This window comes from Siniperca chuatsi, linkage group LG1 (genome assembly GCF_020085105.1).
Source record: "Siniperca chuatsi isolate FFG_IHB_CAS linkage group LG1, ASM2008510v1, whole genome shotgun sequence".
NCBI lineage: Eukaryota > Metazoa > Chordata > Actinopteri > Centrarchiformes > Sinipercidae > Siniperca > Siniperca chuatsi.
The window spans coordinates 29,204,647-29,225,799 of NC_058042.1; the positions used below are offsets into that span (position 1 = coordinate 29,204,647).

General features: G+C 39.5%; 1 protein-coding gene across 2 annotated transcripts; it reads right to left on the reverse strand.

The window, feature by feature from the left end:
* Nucleotides 1-1,643: 1,643 nt before the first annotated feature.
* pnoca (prepronociceptin a) lies at nucleotides 1,644-19,465 on the reverse strand. Of its 2 annotated transcripts, none has more exons than XM_044203486.1 (3): nucleotides 19,316-19,465; nucleotides 6,892-7,022; nucleotides 1,644-3,556 (listed from the first exon to the last, which is right to left on the reverse strand). In XM_044203486.1, exons 2-3 carry the CDS (start codon nucleotides 7,009-7,011, stop codon nucleotides 2,939-2,941), a joined length of 738 nt encoding a protein of 245 aa, XP_044059421.1. In that variant the 5' UTR covers nucleotides 7,012-7,022; nucleotides 19,316-19,465; the 3' UTR covers nucleotides 1,644-2,938. The 2 variants fall into 2 exon arrangements, with proteins under 2 accessions (XP_044059421.1, XP_044059412.1); XM_044203477.1 differs by having other exon boundaries at nucleotides 6,892-7,025; nucleotides 19,316-19,438.
* Nucleotides 19,466-21,153: the final 1,688 nt, after the last annotated feature.

Sequence of the window (21,153 nt, forward strand, 5' to 3'; positions counted from 1 at the left end):
AAATTGTTCAACTGCTTCACAGTGTTGTGCTTTTAGTAAAGTTTAAAACTTTGACCTTAGAGAAACTTTCGCCCCTCTTACATCACATTTTTCTCTATCTGCTTGCACTGGATGTCCTATTCATATTTTATAGCCAGTTTGCCAAAATTCACATCTTTGGAAACTTGTGGATCTCCTCAGAATTAAAAATATGACTATCTGCAGGTCAGTATGAAGTTCGTGGCATTAGAATTGCTTTCTAACTGCTAATGTTCTTTCAATATAAGCCCAGTTGATATTTATCAGTTATTGGTATTTTATTGGAAGACATTTACCTACAGACAGATTCAACTCTGGAAAGCATCCTCTAATTAGTTGAACCCAATACCTCAACAGCTATAGAAGCCAGACCAAGCTGAGAACTATAGGTAGTGTCCATGTGATGAGTTTTCTCCAAACTCCCAAACTAGTAAGTATCTAAACTAGGAGTTAAAGATAAGAGATAGGAGAATAGGAAGAAGAAGGGAATCCCACACACTGTTGAATGTATAAAGAGTCACACAACATAGATATACATAACGCATGTGTTGAGGTAATAGCAGTTCTAAACGCCTTGCCTTATTGGTTGCGGTGGGTTATATTAGATGGCTATTAAGGTTTTGATCTAGTCTTGGTCCTTATTGAGGGACAACAGTGAATAGACCTGTTCTCTATTTTCACAAATATAATACAGGTTTCACACACAGGAAACAGGATTTTAAATAGGTCTTCAGTGCTTCTCTTGCACAAGTTTCCCTGAGAGGTATTTCCTTCAAGTTAACTGGTCAAACTGAGCTTCATCAATACAGCCACATATCAAAAAATACTATCAAAGAAGAACTGACATGTGGTTGACATTCTTCAAAATAACTGTGTCAGTATATTAGATTAGGAATAGCATGCAATGCATTTGTACTATGTGCAGCTGGCAGACAGGACTAATCACTAAGGAGAGCCAGAAGCCTGCTGGCACTGGAGTTTGGACAGTCTACGTTCTGAACCAGACAGTTTTCAATGAAAATTTTAGTGCTAAGCGAGTTCCTCTGCTGAACACTACATCAAGAAGAGGGAGGCAACAAATATTGACACAGGTTTGAATTTAGTATGTCATGGCGTGTTTCTCTTGAGATTATATTTGTAAGGCAGTAACACATTTTCATTGTGGTCATTAATATTATACAAAAAAAATTGGTACAGTTTTCCAATAGTCTTTATGAAGGGTTTATAAATTAGAACGAATGACTCTATTAATACATCATTTACTGGTGCTTTGTATATGCAGTTATAAGCCGATAATAAGAACAAATGTTTGTCTTTTTAGCTCTTCACTTCATCAGGTAGACCCCTCTGACCTACTGGAAAAGAGCAACCTATTAATATTTAAGTGCAGACTATTTGGATCATTAGATCACATTAAAGTATGGATCAGTATAAGAACCCATTATTAAATATTTTTACACAAACTGGCAACCCTAATAGTATTCTTATCAATGGCTTACAACTGATCTACAAAAGCATAGTAGTTCCAAAAAAGTAACCAAAAAAAAGTAAAGAGATTAAAGTTCTCCACCCCCATTACTGGCTGTACTGTAAATACTAAGAACAAAACACCTCAAGACACGGAATCAGTTGCTGCATGACAAGCCACGAAGGAAATAGCAAACTATTTTTATTGACATGTTTAAATTCAGCTATTTACAAGTTCTCATAGTGGGCAAGAAAAACATTTCACACCATTACAGTTTGAGGGAAACTGTTTCTACATACAGGAATCTGGCGTCTGGACACACGAGCCAGTCAGAGATGATGCTCACTTGTACATAACATCAGTTTGGCAGACAGATCAGTAGCATGTATGCATGAAAATTGAGAAGTTGTGTAGTCTTTCAGTTCACCATTGCATCAGATTGAAGGAGAGATCTTTTCCATAAACCTGCCTAAGTAGCCCTGTCTCAGGTGTGTTTTGGCACAGTGATAAATAAATGACTTTTAGCTGTGTTTTTGCATGTTTTCATTTATTTACCACAAATCACATACAGTATACTTTACATTACTGCTGACATTGCCCTAACCATAATGCCAAAACATGAAAAAACATTGGTATTGTCCTTGAGACTGGGTTATGCATTTTGCCACAAGATGGTAGTATAATAAAGAGAGTGGTCCTGCTAGACTTGATAACAGAGGTTCTTACACATTTTCAACAATAAGGTCCCCCCCAAAGCCAAAGGCCTCCATGTAAGAAGATTTAGCACTTTTTACAGATGACCCAGCACAGAAATAAATAGGTAAAATATACTGTATAACACAGGGGATCAGAAAAGCAATAATTATGCTAACATTAATCTGGCAGATTACATTAAACAGCAAAATAAATCCTGTATTTTACTGCAAACCACTGCGGGACTACCAAGAATTCCCAAAATGAGAGCTTTCCTTCAAAGCTCATGAGGATAAGGGCTTGGGCAGCTAATCAAATGAAACATGATCATTTAACTGGCACATCTCACAAGGGGCAAGTCTGAATGACTCAGGGTGCCTAGAGCTGGACAGGGGGCCTGGAAAATGCCAGGGATTATAGAGTCTCACGGGTCAGAGTGAGCTTTTTATATTGGGCCCTCCACTGGAGGCTTTAACTGGCAGAGAATGAATACAAGAAGGTCTGATAATTACAGGCAAATTGTTTGCATCATAATTAAACGAGACAGAAAACAGAAACAGCAATTCTTATGTCTTGAGACAAAGAGGACTCCAATGGCAGTCTTAGATTACGGGCTTTTTGGTAAATTACTTAGATTCAGTAGGTTAACTGTGGTGACACCAGTTAACGCTTGACATGTTGGTGATTGAAATACAAAACAAGATCAGTGAAAATACATCAGGAAATTGTTTTATGTCAGTGGCTTAAAGGTGCACTCTGCTAAACTTCATTCTGTTGGGTGAGGTCCTCTGACACGCTGTTGAACTCAGTGGCCCGAGTGCTCATCCCCAGATACTGCTTCAGGAACTCGCTGAAACGTTTTTGGTTGTTCCACTTGCGGGCTGATTTCCGAATGCCGATGAAGCCACCGTACCTCTTCTGGTACGATCTTCCGGGAGAAATCAGCTTCCTGTAGCCGTGCCTCCCTTTGACGAAGCCGCCAAACCTCTTGGAGACACTCAGCCCCACATCACCCTGTCCTCTGGCTGCAACTTCAGCAGCCCCTTCTTCCTGCCCAGCCTCCTCCTCATACTCATTCTCAAGAGACAGGGCATTCTGGGAATTGTAGGCCGTGTTCAGCTGGCTGCCCTTGCCACCCAGATCCCTCTCGTCCCCCCCGAGTGCCTGGGTCACGTGATCGAACCTCTGCAATGCAATGGGCAGCAACAGACCTCCCTCCACCTGCTCCTCCTCCTCAGGAAACAGGGCCTCCACCTCCTCCTGAGATCTTTTCCGCACGGTACCACTAAAGGAGGAAATTGGCAACGACAGCACCTTACGACAGAAGTCCCGGTAGAACACTGGGGAGACGTTGCCTTCGCACTCAGTGAGACACACCTGACAGTGACAAAGACAAGAGATCATCTTCATTTTCTTTCTGAAGTCAGTTCGGTTTAATTTAGTCATATAAAATAGACAGACCTTACTGTGGACAGTTTTTTAGCATAGCACTAGGGATGGCAGTGTAGGTCTGTCGGGCACTTAGTTCGTCGGTCCCCTGCATTGATCGGAATGCATGGTTTAACAACTATTGGATGGATTGCCATGAAATTTGGTACAGACATTCATGATCCCCTCAGGATGAATTGTAAGAATGTATAGCGCCACCATCAGGTCAAAATTTCCATCAGCCTCAGGTGTACTTTGTGATAAATGCTAATTAGCAAATGTTAGCATACTAAACACGCTAAACTAAGATAGTGAACATAATACCTGCTAAACATTAGCATGTTAGCAATTTCATTGTGAGCATGTTAGCATGCCAATGTTAGCATTTAGCTCAAAGCACAGAGTAACTAGTGTGGCTGTAGACTCTTACTAGATTTACCTTTGGTAGGAGAAATCGATGAAAACTTGGTGTGTGAATTACTGGTGTGTGAGTAATGCTTTTTTTATGCTTTGGTGACCACAAATGAAATTGTATTGGGGTAGTGTCTGATGCAGATATTTCAAAACCTTGGCAAATAAAAATTGAAGCTACCTGCATAGGAAGATATAGATACAACTGGGTAAGACGGTGTAGTCCCTCATTCGTCCAGGAGTGTTTCATCGTAGAAAAGGTTTCAGTCGTAGTCATCTGGACACTGTTTTCAGAATCAAGACGTTTCGGCTCCCATCCGGAAGTCATTCTCAATTGTGAAAAAGGTCTGAGAACTCAGAAATTTAAGCTACTCTGTGTTGCTTAGGCCCTGCCCTCAGGGAGGAGTCTTCCTGAGTGTCTGCTGTTTACCCTGCCTAGTTTCACCTGAAACTGACCTTCTTTTGTTTCCATGATGGCCCAGTAATCAGGCCTATTGTTTTCTGGCTGCACCTCCCTCATCACTGTTAAGTACCTGATTAACATATGATTGGTTTGACCATGGTGTTAATACACTGTGGTAAACGGTTGGCAAGTTGAATCTCAGACCACCATTTCTGTTTAAAGAGGGGTTTTCTTTTTTCACAAAATGGCTTCTTTGACTCCTCTTTCAAACCAACTCTTCTCTCTACTAATAATCTTAAGTAGTTCTTCTATTACTGGGCCATCATGGAAACAGTTGCCTAGTTTCACCTGAAACTAGGCAGGGTAAACAGCAGACACTCTGGAAGACTCCTCCCTGAGGGTAGGGCCTAAGCAACACAGAGTAGCTTAAATTTCTGAGTTCTCAGACCATTTTCACAATTGAGAATGACTTCCATATGGGAGCTGAAACGTCTTGATTCTGAAAACAGTGTCCAGATGACTACGACTGAAACCTTTTCTACGATACCACTGGGTAAGTAGAAAAACATGTTGTGTGATTTGAGTAAACTAACCCTAAAAAAATCACCTAAAGCTCATCATTCAACACACAGTATGTGAAATAGAAATAGAACATTCTTAACCAAGCACATATGGTGTCTTTGTCTTTTAAAAAACACAATTTAATCTGTTGGTACAAATCATTGTTAAGAACAATTTGTCACATAATTCTCTTTGCATCTGAGCCTGAAAATGTACAATTTTCCACATCTAATGTATATTTTGCAGAGATATTTTGACTTGACATAGCAGGAAAAGCACAGGTGTAAATATTAACATTAATGAATGCACAGTTGCCAGGCCCTGGTCCTAGAACACCCAAATAGACTGCTGTCATTTATTAGTGTTATCAATTACACCTGTGTTTAAGTCATGAGGAAGATTGTGTATAAAACAGTAAACATGTATCTTAAAAATAAACATGCTACAGTATTACTCGAAGCATCTGATTTGCTGGGTTTGTTCAAGTGGAAAGTCCCTAACTCAATCTTAACTCAGAAAATACAAAAATCAATATGACAGAAGGAGATTGATTGGATTTCTAGCTTGTTTATCACCCATATCTTCCACTTCAATGGTTCAATAAACATGTGTGTGTGGGGGGTGGGGGGGTGTATCTGTCAGAATAAGATGGAGGATTGTACCTATGAAATACCACATTGCTTTGAGTGTGTCATCTACTGCTTCCATGAAGCAGGCTAATCATGGAAGCTCTTGTCCCTTATTGATTTACAAGTAAAACGCCTTTCAGCCAGGAAGGACAGATGGACATAAAGGAGTGGAGGAAATAAAAAAATAAGCAAGAGAAGGCATGGATTCTAAACAAGGGGCAATCAGTCAGTAGATGGCATGCATGCAGCAAGGTGCGTGCCCTAAGACAACTGTCTTTAAGCAGTTCTATGTCTTACAAGACAGCAAGTGCCCAATTTATTCCAAGTCCTTTTAAAGAACTAAGTGCTTAACACTAACAATTCAAAGTTTTATGTTTTAAGCCATGCGCACTTAAATGTCTTCTACTGTCCCTGCCAAAATGTCTGAGAAGCAGACATGTCATTAACCAGAGAGAAATAACCACCAGGCATACGGTCTGAGAGGAGAAACACACATCTATCCCCAGGAATCAATTAGCCACAACAAATTAAAACCCAAATGACAAAAGGGTAATTTGTTGAGTCAGAGACAGTGAAGAAGAGGGAGGGAGGACGGGATGAATACAGCAAGGTGGGGTGAGGGGTCTCCACTTATTTTATCACCAAATTAAAAGAGCCCCGTGGAGAGACTTTGTTTGTGTGAGTTTGTGTATTTGTGTGAGAGTGTAGTCCGGTTTTGTCTAGATGGAGGATTTACTAACAAATATTTCAGAGCATGATTTGTTTTTCCACTTATTTCACTCACAAGCATCAATTTGTTATATTTCCCACTTGTGACATAATACACAACAAAAACAGTTGCTATTGGCCTTTTTTACAGCACACATTAGTCATAGTAGGAAGAGCACAGGTGTTACTGACAACTTTAACAATGGCTTAGTTCTATTAAAGTGTCCCAGTAAGCCTTGACAGTGTGACAGTGAGCCAGCAATATCAGGACCCTGAAACTAAAGCAGCAAAATACATTAAGTTTATTATTTACACCTGTGATTTTACTACTGTGACAATTCAAAATGTTTTCTGTGAAAAAGATCTAATGAAGGGCAAATCTAAAGGGTATCAAAATTTGACTTGGATGTCCTGTTTGTCTCTATTGCAGCCCACCTTTGTGACTCCAATAGATGGGACATCTAAATTTGTTTACATTTATTTTAACACCAGCAGACACAATGAAAGCTTTTCCCCTCTGTTTTGGGTGGGAGCTCCACTCTTGCAGTCTGCAGTGTGTGTGGACTCCTCACCATGGTGTTGAAACTGAGCTGTTTGGGCAGGATGTTGCTGCAGGACAGGCAGTCTGCCTGGCAGTCACTCTGTCCAGGATCACACAGACAGAGCAGCAGCAGAGCCACCACAGTCTTCATGGTCCCACCGTCTGCTGCACAACACAGGACAGAGCAAACGCACATGTTCAGTTCAATAATTTGATCCATTCTACTCATCATACAAGTTGTCTTTTCAACACATAGTAACTGTCAAACATTGAGAATGTATCCAAGTTAAGGTAGAATTACATGACACTTATAGAAAGGAAATGAAAAGGAAACGAGAGTCTTGAGTCTTGTTCACATTAATTCGCTGGCAGGTCTGGAAAGAGCTTAGTGCTCTTTCTAGACCTGCTAGCTCCTGTTGGTAAAAATGATCTCTGACATGTCAAGCGCATTATGGTTTGCATTTTTTCCCCTAGTGAGGACCTTTGTCTTTTAGTACACAAAAGTAGTAACAGCTGTTTACCTTGGATTGCAGAGTCAAATTAGTGTTAGTCAAGGATGCATTTAGAGCTAGCTTAGCACCAAGACTGGAACGAAACAGGTAGCTTTCACTTACCGAAAGAAAATATGCCTTCCAACAGCTCAATCATTTTTTATTTACATGTTGTATCTTCTTCACCAATACATCCAAGAATCACCTTTAATTTTGTATGAAGTTACGAAAGTTAGATAGATAACCTCAGGGCTTCTGAGATGCTACATGCAGTCATTTGGTACAGCTGTTGTTGGTCAATAAGAAGCACTGTTAAGCTGCTCGTTAGGCCACAATGTAATTTTCTGTTTCTGCATGTGTTAAATATACATATACAATGTGTAAATTAGAGAGTTTTGGAGATGTTAGATGCCACCTTTGAAGAAGCAAGGCTAGCTGTTTCCCCGTGCTTAAGTCTTTGTGCTAAGCTAACACGTTCTATAGCTACTTCTAAACTGAATGCAAACAGAAATAGACCTTTTTCACAGCGGACATTTTAGGCCCAGGGGGGAATTGATCAAATTAAAAACAGCTGCATTCCATTTATGTGAGCTACTTCCAGGGTCTTGGTACTGTGCATGCTGGCTCACTGTCATGGCTTACTGGGACACTTGATGGAACTGAGCCATCATTACATCTTGAAAGTTGTTTCACCTGTACTTTTCCTGCCACGACAAGTCAAAATGTCTGCCGTGAAAAAGATCTATTGATATCAATGTATTCGTCTTACTCTTGGTAAGAAAGTAAGCATTAAGATTATGTGTCCATAATCACAGGAAAGGACAGACTTTTAAGTGTTTTAAGTGTCTGTTGTCTGCTACTGTGAAAAAAAGTTCATTAATTATTACAAAAACGTTGTCTCGTTGATATGCCATATACAATCAAGGTGAGTGATCTGCATTTATAGGCAAGTAGGCCTCTGACACTGCAGGAGGGACATAGTAAAAATGGCAGGAGTGAGTTGAAGGGGACAGGAAGTGAGACTAAGGGACAGACAGAGGTGACAGAGAGCATAGCAGATATAAAATGTGACAAAGAAAGACTTGGAGAACGAAGAGTAAAAGAAAGGTGTTTGACCTTCTTCTGGTAGGAACAGACCAGTCTGGTGAGTCTGACGTCAGAAACACAACCAGAGTTTTCATCTCATTAAACAAACTCGTTAAGTCCTTTAATTGATGCCTCATTTAATGCCTCTGGCAACGAACTGAGTCATTGTTTGTTGCTGACAAACACACACTCAAATTCACATGCAACAAAACATACACAACATTCAGACACAAATGTAAGCAGCACACACATACAGTACTTTGTTGAAAACACTCATACAAATGAACACACACACTATTACACTTCTCCTTCAGCTGTAGGTTGTCATTATCTATTAAACTGACGTGGCAGGAAGTAAAACTAATTTGTCTTCAAACACTACTTTATAATGTCTTAGAAAATTGGAATTTATTCTGAGTAATTAAAAACTGATAAAAGTGTAATTGCACTAGAGTTCATTCCAATCTCTAACTACCCATAAAACGGCAGCTCTGCAAAATTAATCAAAATTAATCAGTCTTCTAGTGTGCAAACAATAAAAGTGTGTGTCAAGTCTGTCTTTAGTCCGATAGGAAAGAGGATGGATTTGTCAGTGAAGGACAAAAGAGCAGTTCAGCCATTTTAGGTAGGAATAGTGTAGGACAGCTAAGGGCGGGGCAAGGTTGGCAGATGGCGGTGGATTTAGACAAACAGCTTGGGTGTGTTCATTTGGCCAAATTTTCCATTCTCCATCCTCCTGTCACTGACTTTGTGCTGACTTGGCTTCCAAAAATCAGCTGCCATCATTAAGGATAATGCATGACGGAGACGTCACATCCTCTCATCTCTGTTATCTACTGAGGTGTGGCCAGAGGATGCATACACACATGCTGTATCTTTAATTTCGAAATGAGTGAGGACAATACAAGTGGAACACATGCTTACCTTCATACTGGTAAACCATTATCTCATATATACATTTTCAAGACTAAATGTCTACAGCCATGCTAGCGGCTCTGTGTGGCAGTATGTGGCATATTTAATTCAATTCAACTTTATTCATATAGCGCCAATTCATAAAAGAAGTTTTCTCATTGTGCTTTTCCTATAGAGCAGGTCTAGACCATACTCTTTATAATATTAATTACAGAGACCCAACAAATCCCCCCATGAGCAATCATTGGGGGGGCTTTGCGGAGGCACAATGCAAAGACCACGTAGAATCTTTTTTTTATATAGTAGAATAGTAATTGTAGTGTTAATATAGGAATGACAGCTATAGGAAAAATAATGTCAGTATTAGTAACAGAGCCAATAACAACAACTGTAGTAGCAGTTGTCGAGCAGGAACACGGGGTCAGCAGGTGGCCCACAACCAGAGATCCAGTCTCTGCAGCTCTGGAGGCAGAAATACCTGCTGAAAGCGACAGAAGGAGAAAGAAACGAGAAAGCACAAAACTACGGGAGAGAAAAGATGTTGAGTTAGTAACATGCAGTAATGGGATAAAGGTGCATACAGATGGAGAGGGAGAGAAGGAGAGAGGAAAGAGGTGCATCATGTGAAGTCTCCTGGCAGTCTAGGCCTATAACCGCATAACTAAGGGATGGTTCTCTACAAAGCCCACATCGTTTGCTGGACACCACCTCGACACCCAGCGGCGGAATGAAGACATGCGGCTAAACATGTCATCACTGGTCAGGTTTGGCAGGGGCCCAGAGAAAACTACGGAGTCCGACATTGTCTTTGCATATGTACACACATTTAGCAGGTATAATGTTTACCATGTTCACCATCTCAGTTTAGCATGTTAGCATGCTAACATTTGCTAATTAAAACAAAAAAAACAAAAAGTATAGTTTTGTAAGTACTTGGTTAGAAACCAAAGTATTTGAGAAATCAAAATTTTTGATGACTATCTAATAGTTCTTGAGACATTTTCAAAACCACAAATGTCAACCTCACAGTGGCACTAGAAGAAATGTCAGGGGATCACCAAAGCCATTTGAATACATCATCTGGGAACCATGAATGTCTGTACCAACATTCACGGGAATCCATCCAATAGTTGATATTTCAGTCTGGACCAAAGTGGTGGACCAGCAGAGCAACATTGCCATCCCCAGAGCCACGCCGCTAAAAAAACAATAGGAAATTAAGTTAACGCTAAGTTTTGTTAAGTGTCACATTAGATGTTTATATGCTTACTGCAGGGGTTCAGGCAGTGCAGGACAATTCTCTACCCCTGTGAGGATGATTTTTTTTCCCATAATAATCTTAACTTTGTGAAACATGAATAGACATGAACAGAGAATATGTTTTGACAGCTGTCGTTGGAGGTTTAAGGAGCGGTCTAATTCCTACTTGAGGGTGAATCCAGAGAACAGTCAGAGACACTATTGTGATCAAGTTGAGTACTGGCAGTTCCTAACTCAGTCAAGTACATACCAACACAGAATCCGTTCAGCCTGGGTGCAGTCACTCAAGTCTCAATCAGGATATTACATATATGTGTGCACACGCAGACAATCACACACAGGTACGCACTCCACTGAATGTAGTCTTTATCTCCTTTTCTGTCCTCTTGTCTATGAAGTACTGTGTTGTTAAAAGCTCTGTGAAAATGAATCGGACTTCTCAACGACTCATCTTTTATGTGTTCTTATAGCCCTTAAAACCCAATTACTCTGCTTTTAATTAACTGATTAACCACTAAATTAACCAGTTAATTAAGTCATTACTGTCTGGTGCTGCGCTGAGGCGCTCTGATGGAGGTCTTACAGTCCACTAGATGATAAGTAAAGACCATCTTTTAGAAGAAAGGAACCCCTGTCCATAGAAAAACTGTCATCCAGGCTCAACCTGTTACCTGTTACCATGTGACCACATGAGCTGTGCCATTTGACCTGTTTTGCTACCTGAAAAACATCTAATCCAAGTCACAATTCAAGCTTACCAAAGGAGCAGTGAACACCAAAAACGCTGCAGCATGTGGTGTCATCCATGATTTGTAAAACATAACTAGTATTCAGACAAATGATAAGTGCAATGACACTTCTCTGTGGGAAAATCAGCACAGGGTCTGTAGTCTGTCTCCTTGGAAAGTATCTATATGTGTAACTGTATGTAAGTTCAGCAAGCTTTGCCTGGTTGAGTGGAAAAAGTACTAAACATCATGAGCATCTTCTAAAAAGTATGCTTAGTCCACCGTGAATAAGTACTTTTAAAGAAATTTTCAACTGTAAGTCTGATTCATAGTCTTGACTTCTGACAACTCACAACTCTAAGTACAAAATTCTCAAACTGGCTCACACTGTGTTATCAACTGTTTCCACCATTATTTTTCCCCATTATTGCCATTTTCTCATCAAGAACAGGAAGTACAAAATAAATGACTCCCAGCCCGAAGAGCGACTTAAAGCCGGATTATTCACGCGTGGTTGAACGGAGGAGCAGCATGCATCCGTCTTGCAGTTCTTTATTTTTAAAAGCTGAACTGCAGGTTATTACATAAATTAAATGTAATATCCACCATGTTGTCAAATTCACATTAGTACACCATGTACCTGAGCTGTGACTTTTCTTACTTTTTGGGTGGTTTCTATATAATGCCGGTCCGGACATTTGGACACAGTGTAGTTCTGCCTGTGCAAGAACAGCAAAAACCACAGTATAGTGATGTTGGACTGCCTTATGACAAGCGCCTAATTTGTATTCTGTGGTACGGTGTTTGCATAAACTTATAAACTGGGGTCTTTCATGACTCAAGTTGAATCTAATTTAAAAGTGCAATGTAGTTCAAACCCAGTCTATGTCAGTATGCAAATTAAGTCCTTATTCTTTTTTCTTGTTTACAAAATTGTGACTTTTCCTTTATTGACTTTTAATATATAAAAAGCCTGAATGCCTCAGAAAATGTGTGCAATGGAAAATGATTGTGCACAGCTGCATAATGACCTTATAAACTGCAGCTTTAAATTAAACTGAAAAACTATAACTCCCAACCCTAAAAGGAGAGAGGGCCAGCATATTAAAGAAAACAAATCAAATATTGAATAATTAGTGTATATTCATGATGTTGGCTTTGTTGGTCGAGAAGTCAGTTTAACAGGTAATTAGAATGTAATTAAATGTTATTTAGTCTTCTGCCTGGAGCCAGATGACAGACTACTTGATCTGTCAGAAAAGTCACTTTGATTGACATCTTGTCCCGGGCCCACTCAGAATACATTGTGCTCTTTGTTTTAATATTGATAGCTAACTGGCAAAATGGCAGAGTGGTTACTGATGTGACACATTTCAGGACAGCAGATCTATTTGACCAATCAAGTTAAAAATATCTAATCCATATATCAATCGTCTCTGTCACTACCTACATGCACTATCTACCTACTGATTTATCTGTCATTAACGCTCTCTCTAACATTTGCTTTGTGCCTCTTTGAGTCTCATTCTCACCCACTCATGCTCTTCCCTCTTTGTCTTTTCAGACAAAGAGTTTGGCAAATATATAAAACGTGACAAAACTACTACTACCATTGGCATAAAAGTCCACAACAAGCTTAGTTATAGGAATGCCCCACTGTTCATATCACGAAAAACGAAATGCTGCACAAAATCAACTAAATTCTGTATCATGAAAAATAAGAAGCTGTTTCACACTAATTATTTTACCTGTTACTTGATACTAGAGCTACATCTGCCTTATTTTTGTATCAAGATGTGAATAATCACCACATTGGCAAAACTGTTAAACAGTAGCCTTGAAGACTAATTCCTACAGTAAATTATTTCCCATTGATACGCATATCTATTAAAACACTTTAATGGCCTTAATGGCCACCACCTATTAATTCATCCATCCAACAATTTTTTTCAGCCAAGACTGAGATTTTAAGTGATGAATATATTGCATGGATTTATTGTTAGACAGCATCAAAAATAGCCCCAGGCAGTAATAGTACAACTGCACTACCACTACTACTAGCAAAAGAAATTATTTCTTATGATCCTTGTCTCCTGGTTAGAAGTCATGTCAGCTCACAGATGTGATTGCAGAGTGAGCGTTTTGACCTTACCTTTACAAGAAAGCTTTAACAAAATGTTCCCTGTCAGTCAGACTGTGTGTCACGTGGCAGTAGTTTACATGCTGAAGACATTACAGGCAGATACACTAAGCTAAATCAATTTCTGTTCTCAATACAACTAATCGCCAAAGGTCGATTAATGGTTGGGAGGTGTGCTCACACACACTTACACATGGGTTCACATCAGACTCGTTTCATTTAGATTTTTTGTTTTGTTTATATTTTAAAATGAGGTGATGCCCTGTAATTTTTTGCTTTTTCTCCCACCTGCATAAATTTGACATTTATTTGTTTGTTTTTGAAATACATAGTTATTACTATGTAACTAAACTAAGTTAACATGGTGTTAGGATATTTTGAAAAAGCATTGAGGTAGGCAAGCATTTTCAAACTCATAGCCAATAGGCCTTTGTCGAACACTTATGTAACTAATCACGATAATGGCTGCATTCCATTCAGGTGTGGCTGGGTCACTAACACACCTTAATGCACACCTTTTCTGCTTTGACAAGCCAAAACGAGATCAAGGTATATTGAATCGCTGAACTGTTGAATTTTGCCAAAGGATTTCTAAAGATTTTTTTTTTTTTTTTGATGGGCTTTTCTCCAGACCTCTGTGAGCTTGAAGAGACAACAGTCTGATGAGTGCGTGATTGCAGTGACATGACACTAACTTGTAAAATCAGGTAACATTGTTGCACAGTGTTGTGGAGCATAAGAAAATATTTAAGTCATGTCCTCAATTGGCACAACAGTTAGAAGACCAAGAGGCTCCTTGTTATGTGACAGCGCAGCCTAAGACACTCAAAGACTCAAAAGCCCATAAAAAACAATGTCCACCAAAGCCTTAGTCAAGACCTCATTTACATATCACTTGCTAGCTTTGTGCAGTATAATGGCTCTCTAAAACCTTGGGTTTTGCCATATACTGTATGTGTAGGAGAAATAAGACTTCTGTCTAAATATTGGGGACTGCCCATTGTTCCGATGGCCCATTATTCCGAAAACCCCAATAGTCCAAAAAATGTCCCATTGGACTGAAAGCCCATTATCCCGAAAACATGCACATGGGAGAAGTTTTACCTTAGTTGGTGCGCACCCCCCAGGCAAAGCCCCAGCCAATGCAGCACCAGAGACAGGGCCAGCAGTCACTGAACTAACAACTGCAGGGAGAGTGTGTATTTTCAGATCAATGGGCCTTCGCAGCAATGGGCGTTTGTTTTCGGAATAACGGGCTGCCGGACAAATGGCCTTTCGGTCCAACAGGACATTTTTCGGACTATTGGGGTTTCGGAATAATGGGCCATCGGAACAATGGCATGGCACCATATATCAGACCCTACTACTGAGAGCCAAGGTCATGCACCAATTCCTGATTAGCTGTTCTATTAGCTTTAGGGAGTATTTATTTTGGAATTCTGAAATATGATACCAGGGTTTTATTGGTGTCTATTATTGTACTTGAGACCCAAAAATATAACAATGATTGTTATGCAAGCATCATTTTGTTAGTATTCCCATGAGTCATTGGTGCACTATCAAAACCTGTTAACGCTGAACTAAAGGTTTATTATAAGAACGGGATGCCGTACTCCAAGATGGTGCCCATTCATTTAAATGAAAGTTGCACACACACCAAAAGAGGTTTTCTCTCTTCCTGAATTACTTCTGTTGTTGTGCGGCCCACTGCACTTAAACATTATTCTGCATTCACGCAATGTCCGCAGAACGGGAAAAACAGGAAAACTTTCTGTTAGTCTGACTTTGAAGTGTTGCGCATTATTCCAAGATGGTTACCCCCACTGCTAGCCTTGTAGTCACGTCATTTAAATAGCCTGAATTATCTACTTTTGCATTACTTACTTACATTACTTTTTACTTTCCTCCTACTTTTGCAGTATTTTCAATATGTAAAACCAGATACAAACTGCATAGGTCCTTTTTAATTAACTGAATCATTTGTATTGCTGTATTTTATTTAGATGTAACTGTCAGTGATGGTGGCTTTGCAGCTATTTTGCGATTAGTTGACAGAAATTGTCAGAAATTCCAGATATCTCAGACTCTGAATAGGAGGCTAATATGAATGGTTTTCGAACTTGGTTGCTCATATTTGCTAATTTGCTTGGTGGTAGTCTCTTTCCCTGCCGGTCCCATAGACTATGTTGTCACGAGGCTCTGGGAATGTTTTACAAACATTTAATCTTCTGGGTTTAAAATTTCACGCTAAAAGAGAAATCATTCATTTAATCTTGTTTATGATGGCCACCTATAGGAACAATGCTTTTTGGGCAGCAGGGGATTTCTTTGTTACAGTACAGCAGTGAGACAACTGGCAGCTAACTGGCATTTTATCTAACTGACACTTCCAGTTTGGCCTCCAAATACATGTACTTCAATACCAAGATTCCAAGAAAACAAATCAAGGATCCTGAAGAAAAGTCAGGGCCTTTCTACTCTGATATCTTTCCTGTGCCATAGAACAATCATGTAATCGACAACAGCAAAAGAAAATATATACCTCTGCCCCCAGAATTAAAGTGAGTGCAATCGCATCTGACAGAAGTCAGTTCTCCTTTGATACTGAAACAGGGAAGGAAAAAGAGGAGCACACTGGGGGCAGCAAAGAGACATGAAGAAGGATCTGTGAAATCCTCCCAGCACAAAAGGATGGACAGGGACCCTGCTGTGTTAGGAACATTGTACAATTCAGTGCAGCCACCAGAGCTGTACACACCAGCACTATGCCGTGTGATCTGTGATCCAGCACTTCTTGTCCTCCCTTCATTTTCCCCCATCCAGCTTTTGAATGAGAATGGTTTCCTGGGTTTAAGAAAGTTTATCCATAAAGCTAATAAGGTGTGTTGTGTTGTGTGAAGAAAATCACTGAATTCACTGATACTGAGATGGATAAAAAGGGATTTTAAGCCATGAGACACATGAATGTGGAGATGTGGCTCCGATGTAGTAAATTGGTCCTAATGTTTTGTGCAGTCGGTGTGTTTTTTGGTTAAGATTAAGGAGCTAACACCACATGCTCTGTATGGATTTGTCTTCTTTTCTCGGTTCGTCTGTCGATGCAGTTTGGATTTTTGTAAGTGTAAATTCAATTTATTTTTTCTTTCTCCTTATATGTCTCACTAACTACACAGTGACTACCAGTTCTTCATCAGACAAGCTGCAATCACTGCTGGATGACGTAAAGCATATAACTTCCTGTATGGCAGTGCTACTTCATCAGGTAACAATGATTTCCACATGCATTTTGACAACCCTCACATAAAGTGCCTGAACTTGATGCATTCAGTTGTTTCGTGTGTGTGTGTAGGTGGACAGACTGATGGCAACTGAGGTATTTTAAGTCCAGAAAAAAAACAAGAAATGGCACGCTTTCCTCAAAACACAACTTGTCTCGTCTTTATAGAGGCTTCACATGGTCTTCTTCAAGTCTGAAACAAGTGAAACAGAAAGAGGACCTTGCCCTTTGTCTCTGAGGGACTTGCACCAAAAGATTCACAAGAGCTGTGTTAGATATTTCAAACATTTTCTGAAATTCTATTATAAAAGGTGTTGAAATCTCATCTCTCTCTCAGTCCCATGTGTCATCGTCACCTCATCTATGTTTGATCATCTATCCACAGGAACTCAGTGAAATTGCTCACAAAACAACAATGCAGAACATTCATCACCATCTGCTGAAGTGTTTCAGGATGGTTTTACAATCCAGCTAAGATATAAAACTATTTTATCTTGTCACCTCGCCCACATCTCTATCTCTGAATACTGAAGTATATTTACCTAAAATCAGCTACGTATCACAGCTTTAGTTTCTGCAGAAATAATGCCTCTCAAACTTTCATTTAACATATTATATGCATTCAGGTTAGTTTCTTTACTCTGGACTCTATTCCCTCTATACAGCCTCACTGAAGACACGACTTGCCTTGTTTCATCCAGCCAGTGCAGAAATGCTAGAACATAATACAAAGCTTCTCAGAGGTACATTTCACAGTTACCCAAATCTGTTGCAGTCACATGAATGCTTTGAGAATTTGCCCTCAGGTATGAGAAAGCAGCCTCTACTTTTCTCTGAATCAGTTCAAAATGACATAGTTTCAGCCCGTGCGCTATCTGTAGATCTACATAAGCTTCTTTCTTCTTTGTAACAGCTTACTTAAAATAATCAATTTTGAACAGTGCCTTTGTTTATGGAGCTTCTTTCAAGGTCAAATGAAAGGTGAGCCCCAGGCTGAACAAAAAAAAAATAAGTTAATTATTGAATGTAATGAAAAAAAAGGTGACACCCAGTCTTAAAGTTTATTAACTTCATAAACGTTTCCTGACAGCTTAAAAAATAATGAGTTTAACACATCAATGCCTGAAGGTATAATGAAAATAATATTAGCAGGTTCTACTACTACTACTGAAATAATAAAAAGCTGCAACTACTACTAGTACTACTACTACTATTAGTAGTGGCCAGATGCTCTATATGTGATTAATAAAAAAACATTTACATTACTGTCTTTGACCTTTTCCCTCCCTTCATATACTGGACATCCTTTTTTTTCAGTCTGGGTAGCGTCTCCTGAATGTCAACAACAAAACCAAACTGCGATTTATTCATATTTATTGTCCGTGAAACCCGAGATTTCAGCCCCACTGCATTTCAAAGTAGCTCTCTGTATGAAAGCTCACCTATTATTCATGTAATATTTCTCTTTTTTTTTCATACTGAATAATTTGGCTCAGTATTGCCTTTAAAAACAAAGTATGTCAAAAGATTGACTCCATTACCTTTAGGCAAATAAATGCCTTTGAAAATCTAAAAATAATCTTCCAATGAAGTGAGCCAGAGAAAATCACTTTCATCACTGTCTTCACCTACAATGTCTGCACAAACACGCAGCAGCTTTCTGCAAAGACCCCCCTTTAATTCATGGAACCCACTAGAGTGCAGCGGTAAATCAGGCCTTAACGATTAATGACTAATCAGGACGAACGATGCATGACCTTTCCCTCTTTACTAAATACCAACGCACTGACAGAACAAACTGCATGTGTAGTCCTCAGATGGAGCGTCTTCACCTCGTGCTCTCTGTAGTGTGTACATCTACGCTGCCTTATGATTTTAACCCACTCAAACACGTAGTATTTAACTTTGAGGAAGTACATGGGACGTAATAGCCTGCAGTTGCTCCTTTAGAGGTGATGCATTGATGCTATGAAACACAGAATCAATGGTTTGTTAACAATAGATAAAGCTTAGCGTCATTACAAGCACTCAGCCGTAAGGATTTCAAGGGTCAGAGGGTCACAGCACCGCGACAATAGCGGCAACAGTTAACCTGGGACACCCACAGCAGGCGTGGATGGTTGAGGAAAATAAAGTGTTACTCTCAACAGGGCTGAAAACAGCTTACAAACATATCTGTCGTTGCCTTTTTCCTCCCTTGTGTCCAAATATTTCAGTTAAACTGAGATTTAATTAAAAGGGAATTCACATTTGAATTGTAATCATTTATTGGGCTCTCTAAGTCTGATGTCTGCTACATTACCATCATCAGAAGCAACTAGTAAGGAGGTAAAGCGATGTAAAATGATATGCTCACCTTCCAGATGTGACTCCAATAGGGCTTTTTGTACAGTAAATATGGTCCTTCTTACCTGCCCGTCAATACATTAACAAATGTAACAAAATCTCTACAATTATTTATAAAAATGCAAAACGCAAAAGATTCTGCATCTAAGGTCAGAGGTCAAGCCATTTCTTTTCCTGCTCCATCTCCCTCCTTCTCCCCAGGGTGTTCTTACCGTTGTTGGGGTGAGATTGTGGGTGCCTATAGGGGTCCTTCGGGTGCAGGTTGAGGTTCGTCAGCGTATGTTTCCTTCCCTCTGTCTCAGAGTGGTTTTTCTGGCTACGTGGAGGCTGGAGGCAGTTGCTCTTATAGGGACTCACCCCTCCCCTTCAACCTCCTCCTCTGATTCTCTCTCTCTTTCAAAACTACCTCTTTCATCACAGAGAGAAAGAGATGGAGGGAGGGAGTGAGGGAGGGAGAGAGGGATGGGAATCAGAGAGAAGGATGGAGGAGAAAGAAGATGGGGGGCAGGGATAGGGCCTGAGGTAGGGAAAGAGGGAGGATGACAAGGAGGAGAGAAAGATAGTAGTTAGGATAGGACGAAAAGTAAATGGCGAAAGGAAGGAGGGGAAAAGAGGGAGAAAAGGGAGAAAATGGCAGGGGAAATAAAAGTAGAAGGGGGAAAAACAATTGAATGAGAGAGGAAGATACGAGGATGGAGAAAAGAGGAAGGGTGAGAGATGGAGATGTGGAAAAATGAAATAATTTAAATGGGAGAGGAAGCTGGAAGAGAAGAAAGGAAGATTAATAAAAAGAGGGATGAAGGAAGGAATTTATCTATCTATTTATCTATCTATCTATCTTTTTAATGGTGGGGGGTATGCTTTGCTACAAGGTATTTAAATTATATCTGGTGGAGTTATACAAAACAACATTAGTAAATTGATTACACAAAAAACACAAAATACAAATCTAATACATAACTCGCAGACATTAAAGACACTTAGGAAATAAAAAGATTTATTTTGGTGTATAATTTAAAGATCCCCTTCAGACATGTTTTAAGACATGTTTGATGTGTTTTCCTACGCAAAAAAAAATGTATGACCTCATTACAAATTCATAAAATTACATCTAGTCCTTTCCCTCGTTGAAATATCCAAAATTTATGAATATGCAAATATTTCAAAAGTTTAACCGTTGGGCACAAGATGTCTCCTACTTCACCGCAAAATCCATTCTCAATGTGTGTGCACTGGAGGTTTCAAGTTTTCACATTACACTTGTTTCATACTGGACCACATTGTGATGTCACAAAATCCTGTTTGTACTCGAAAAACTTAAATAAATTCAAATTGGAAAACAAGGCCACTAAGTCCTATATTCCATTTAACTGTACCTTTAAGCTGATTATTCCTTGTAATAACATACTACCAGTTATTACTCCCCATGTTAACATACTGCATATATAGTTACCTCCTTGTAAAAGAATAAAGAAAATGTCATATTTATGTGCAGCATTCTTTTGAGGAGAGGTTGGAGGACATTTGGCTGTCACTCCTCCACCATGTTGTGGGAGTGACAGCCAGATGTCCTCCAACCTCGCTTCAGGCAGTGGCAGGACTGTATTACTGTCATTCTTCTCACAAACAAAAATCAGCGCTGGAAACAAAAGAATCACGATGAGCATGAGTTCCAGAGTTTCTTATTATGCATCTGTCCGGCCTTCATTATCAGGATGGTGCGTTCTGTTTCTCTCTCTGATTAGGGTTACTTCACTTTGGCCAAGAGGAAATAGGAGATACAAAGTGTAGGGGCTTTGTACACACAGCAACAAGATTTTTTTGTCTTTGCTGGATTTTAATTTTACTGTAAATACCAAATCACATCGCCTTTGAGGTAGAATGGAATGAGACCAATTAGAGTGTTGGGATTTAGATAGGGCAGGAATGGTTATTAGCAAAATATCAAAGTTATTTATGAATATGAATACAAGTATTAATATTATCAAACATATTATTATTATTAATAATATAATATTAATATTTATGGGGCACCACCCTGGGATCATGG

Excerpts from the sequence above, each read along its gene's own strand:
- pnoca (XM_044203486.1), bottom strand. The coding sequence starts at position 7,011 with ATGAAGACTGTGGTGGCTCTGCTGCTGCTCTGTCTGTGTGATCCTGGA. Across the intron at positions 3,557-6,891 it reads AGCTCAGTTTCAACACCATG|GTGTGTCTCACTGAGTGCGA; the intron begins GTGAGGAGTCCA and ends TGTCACTGTCAG.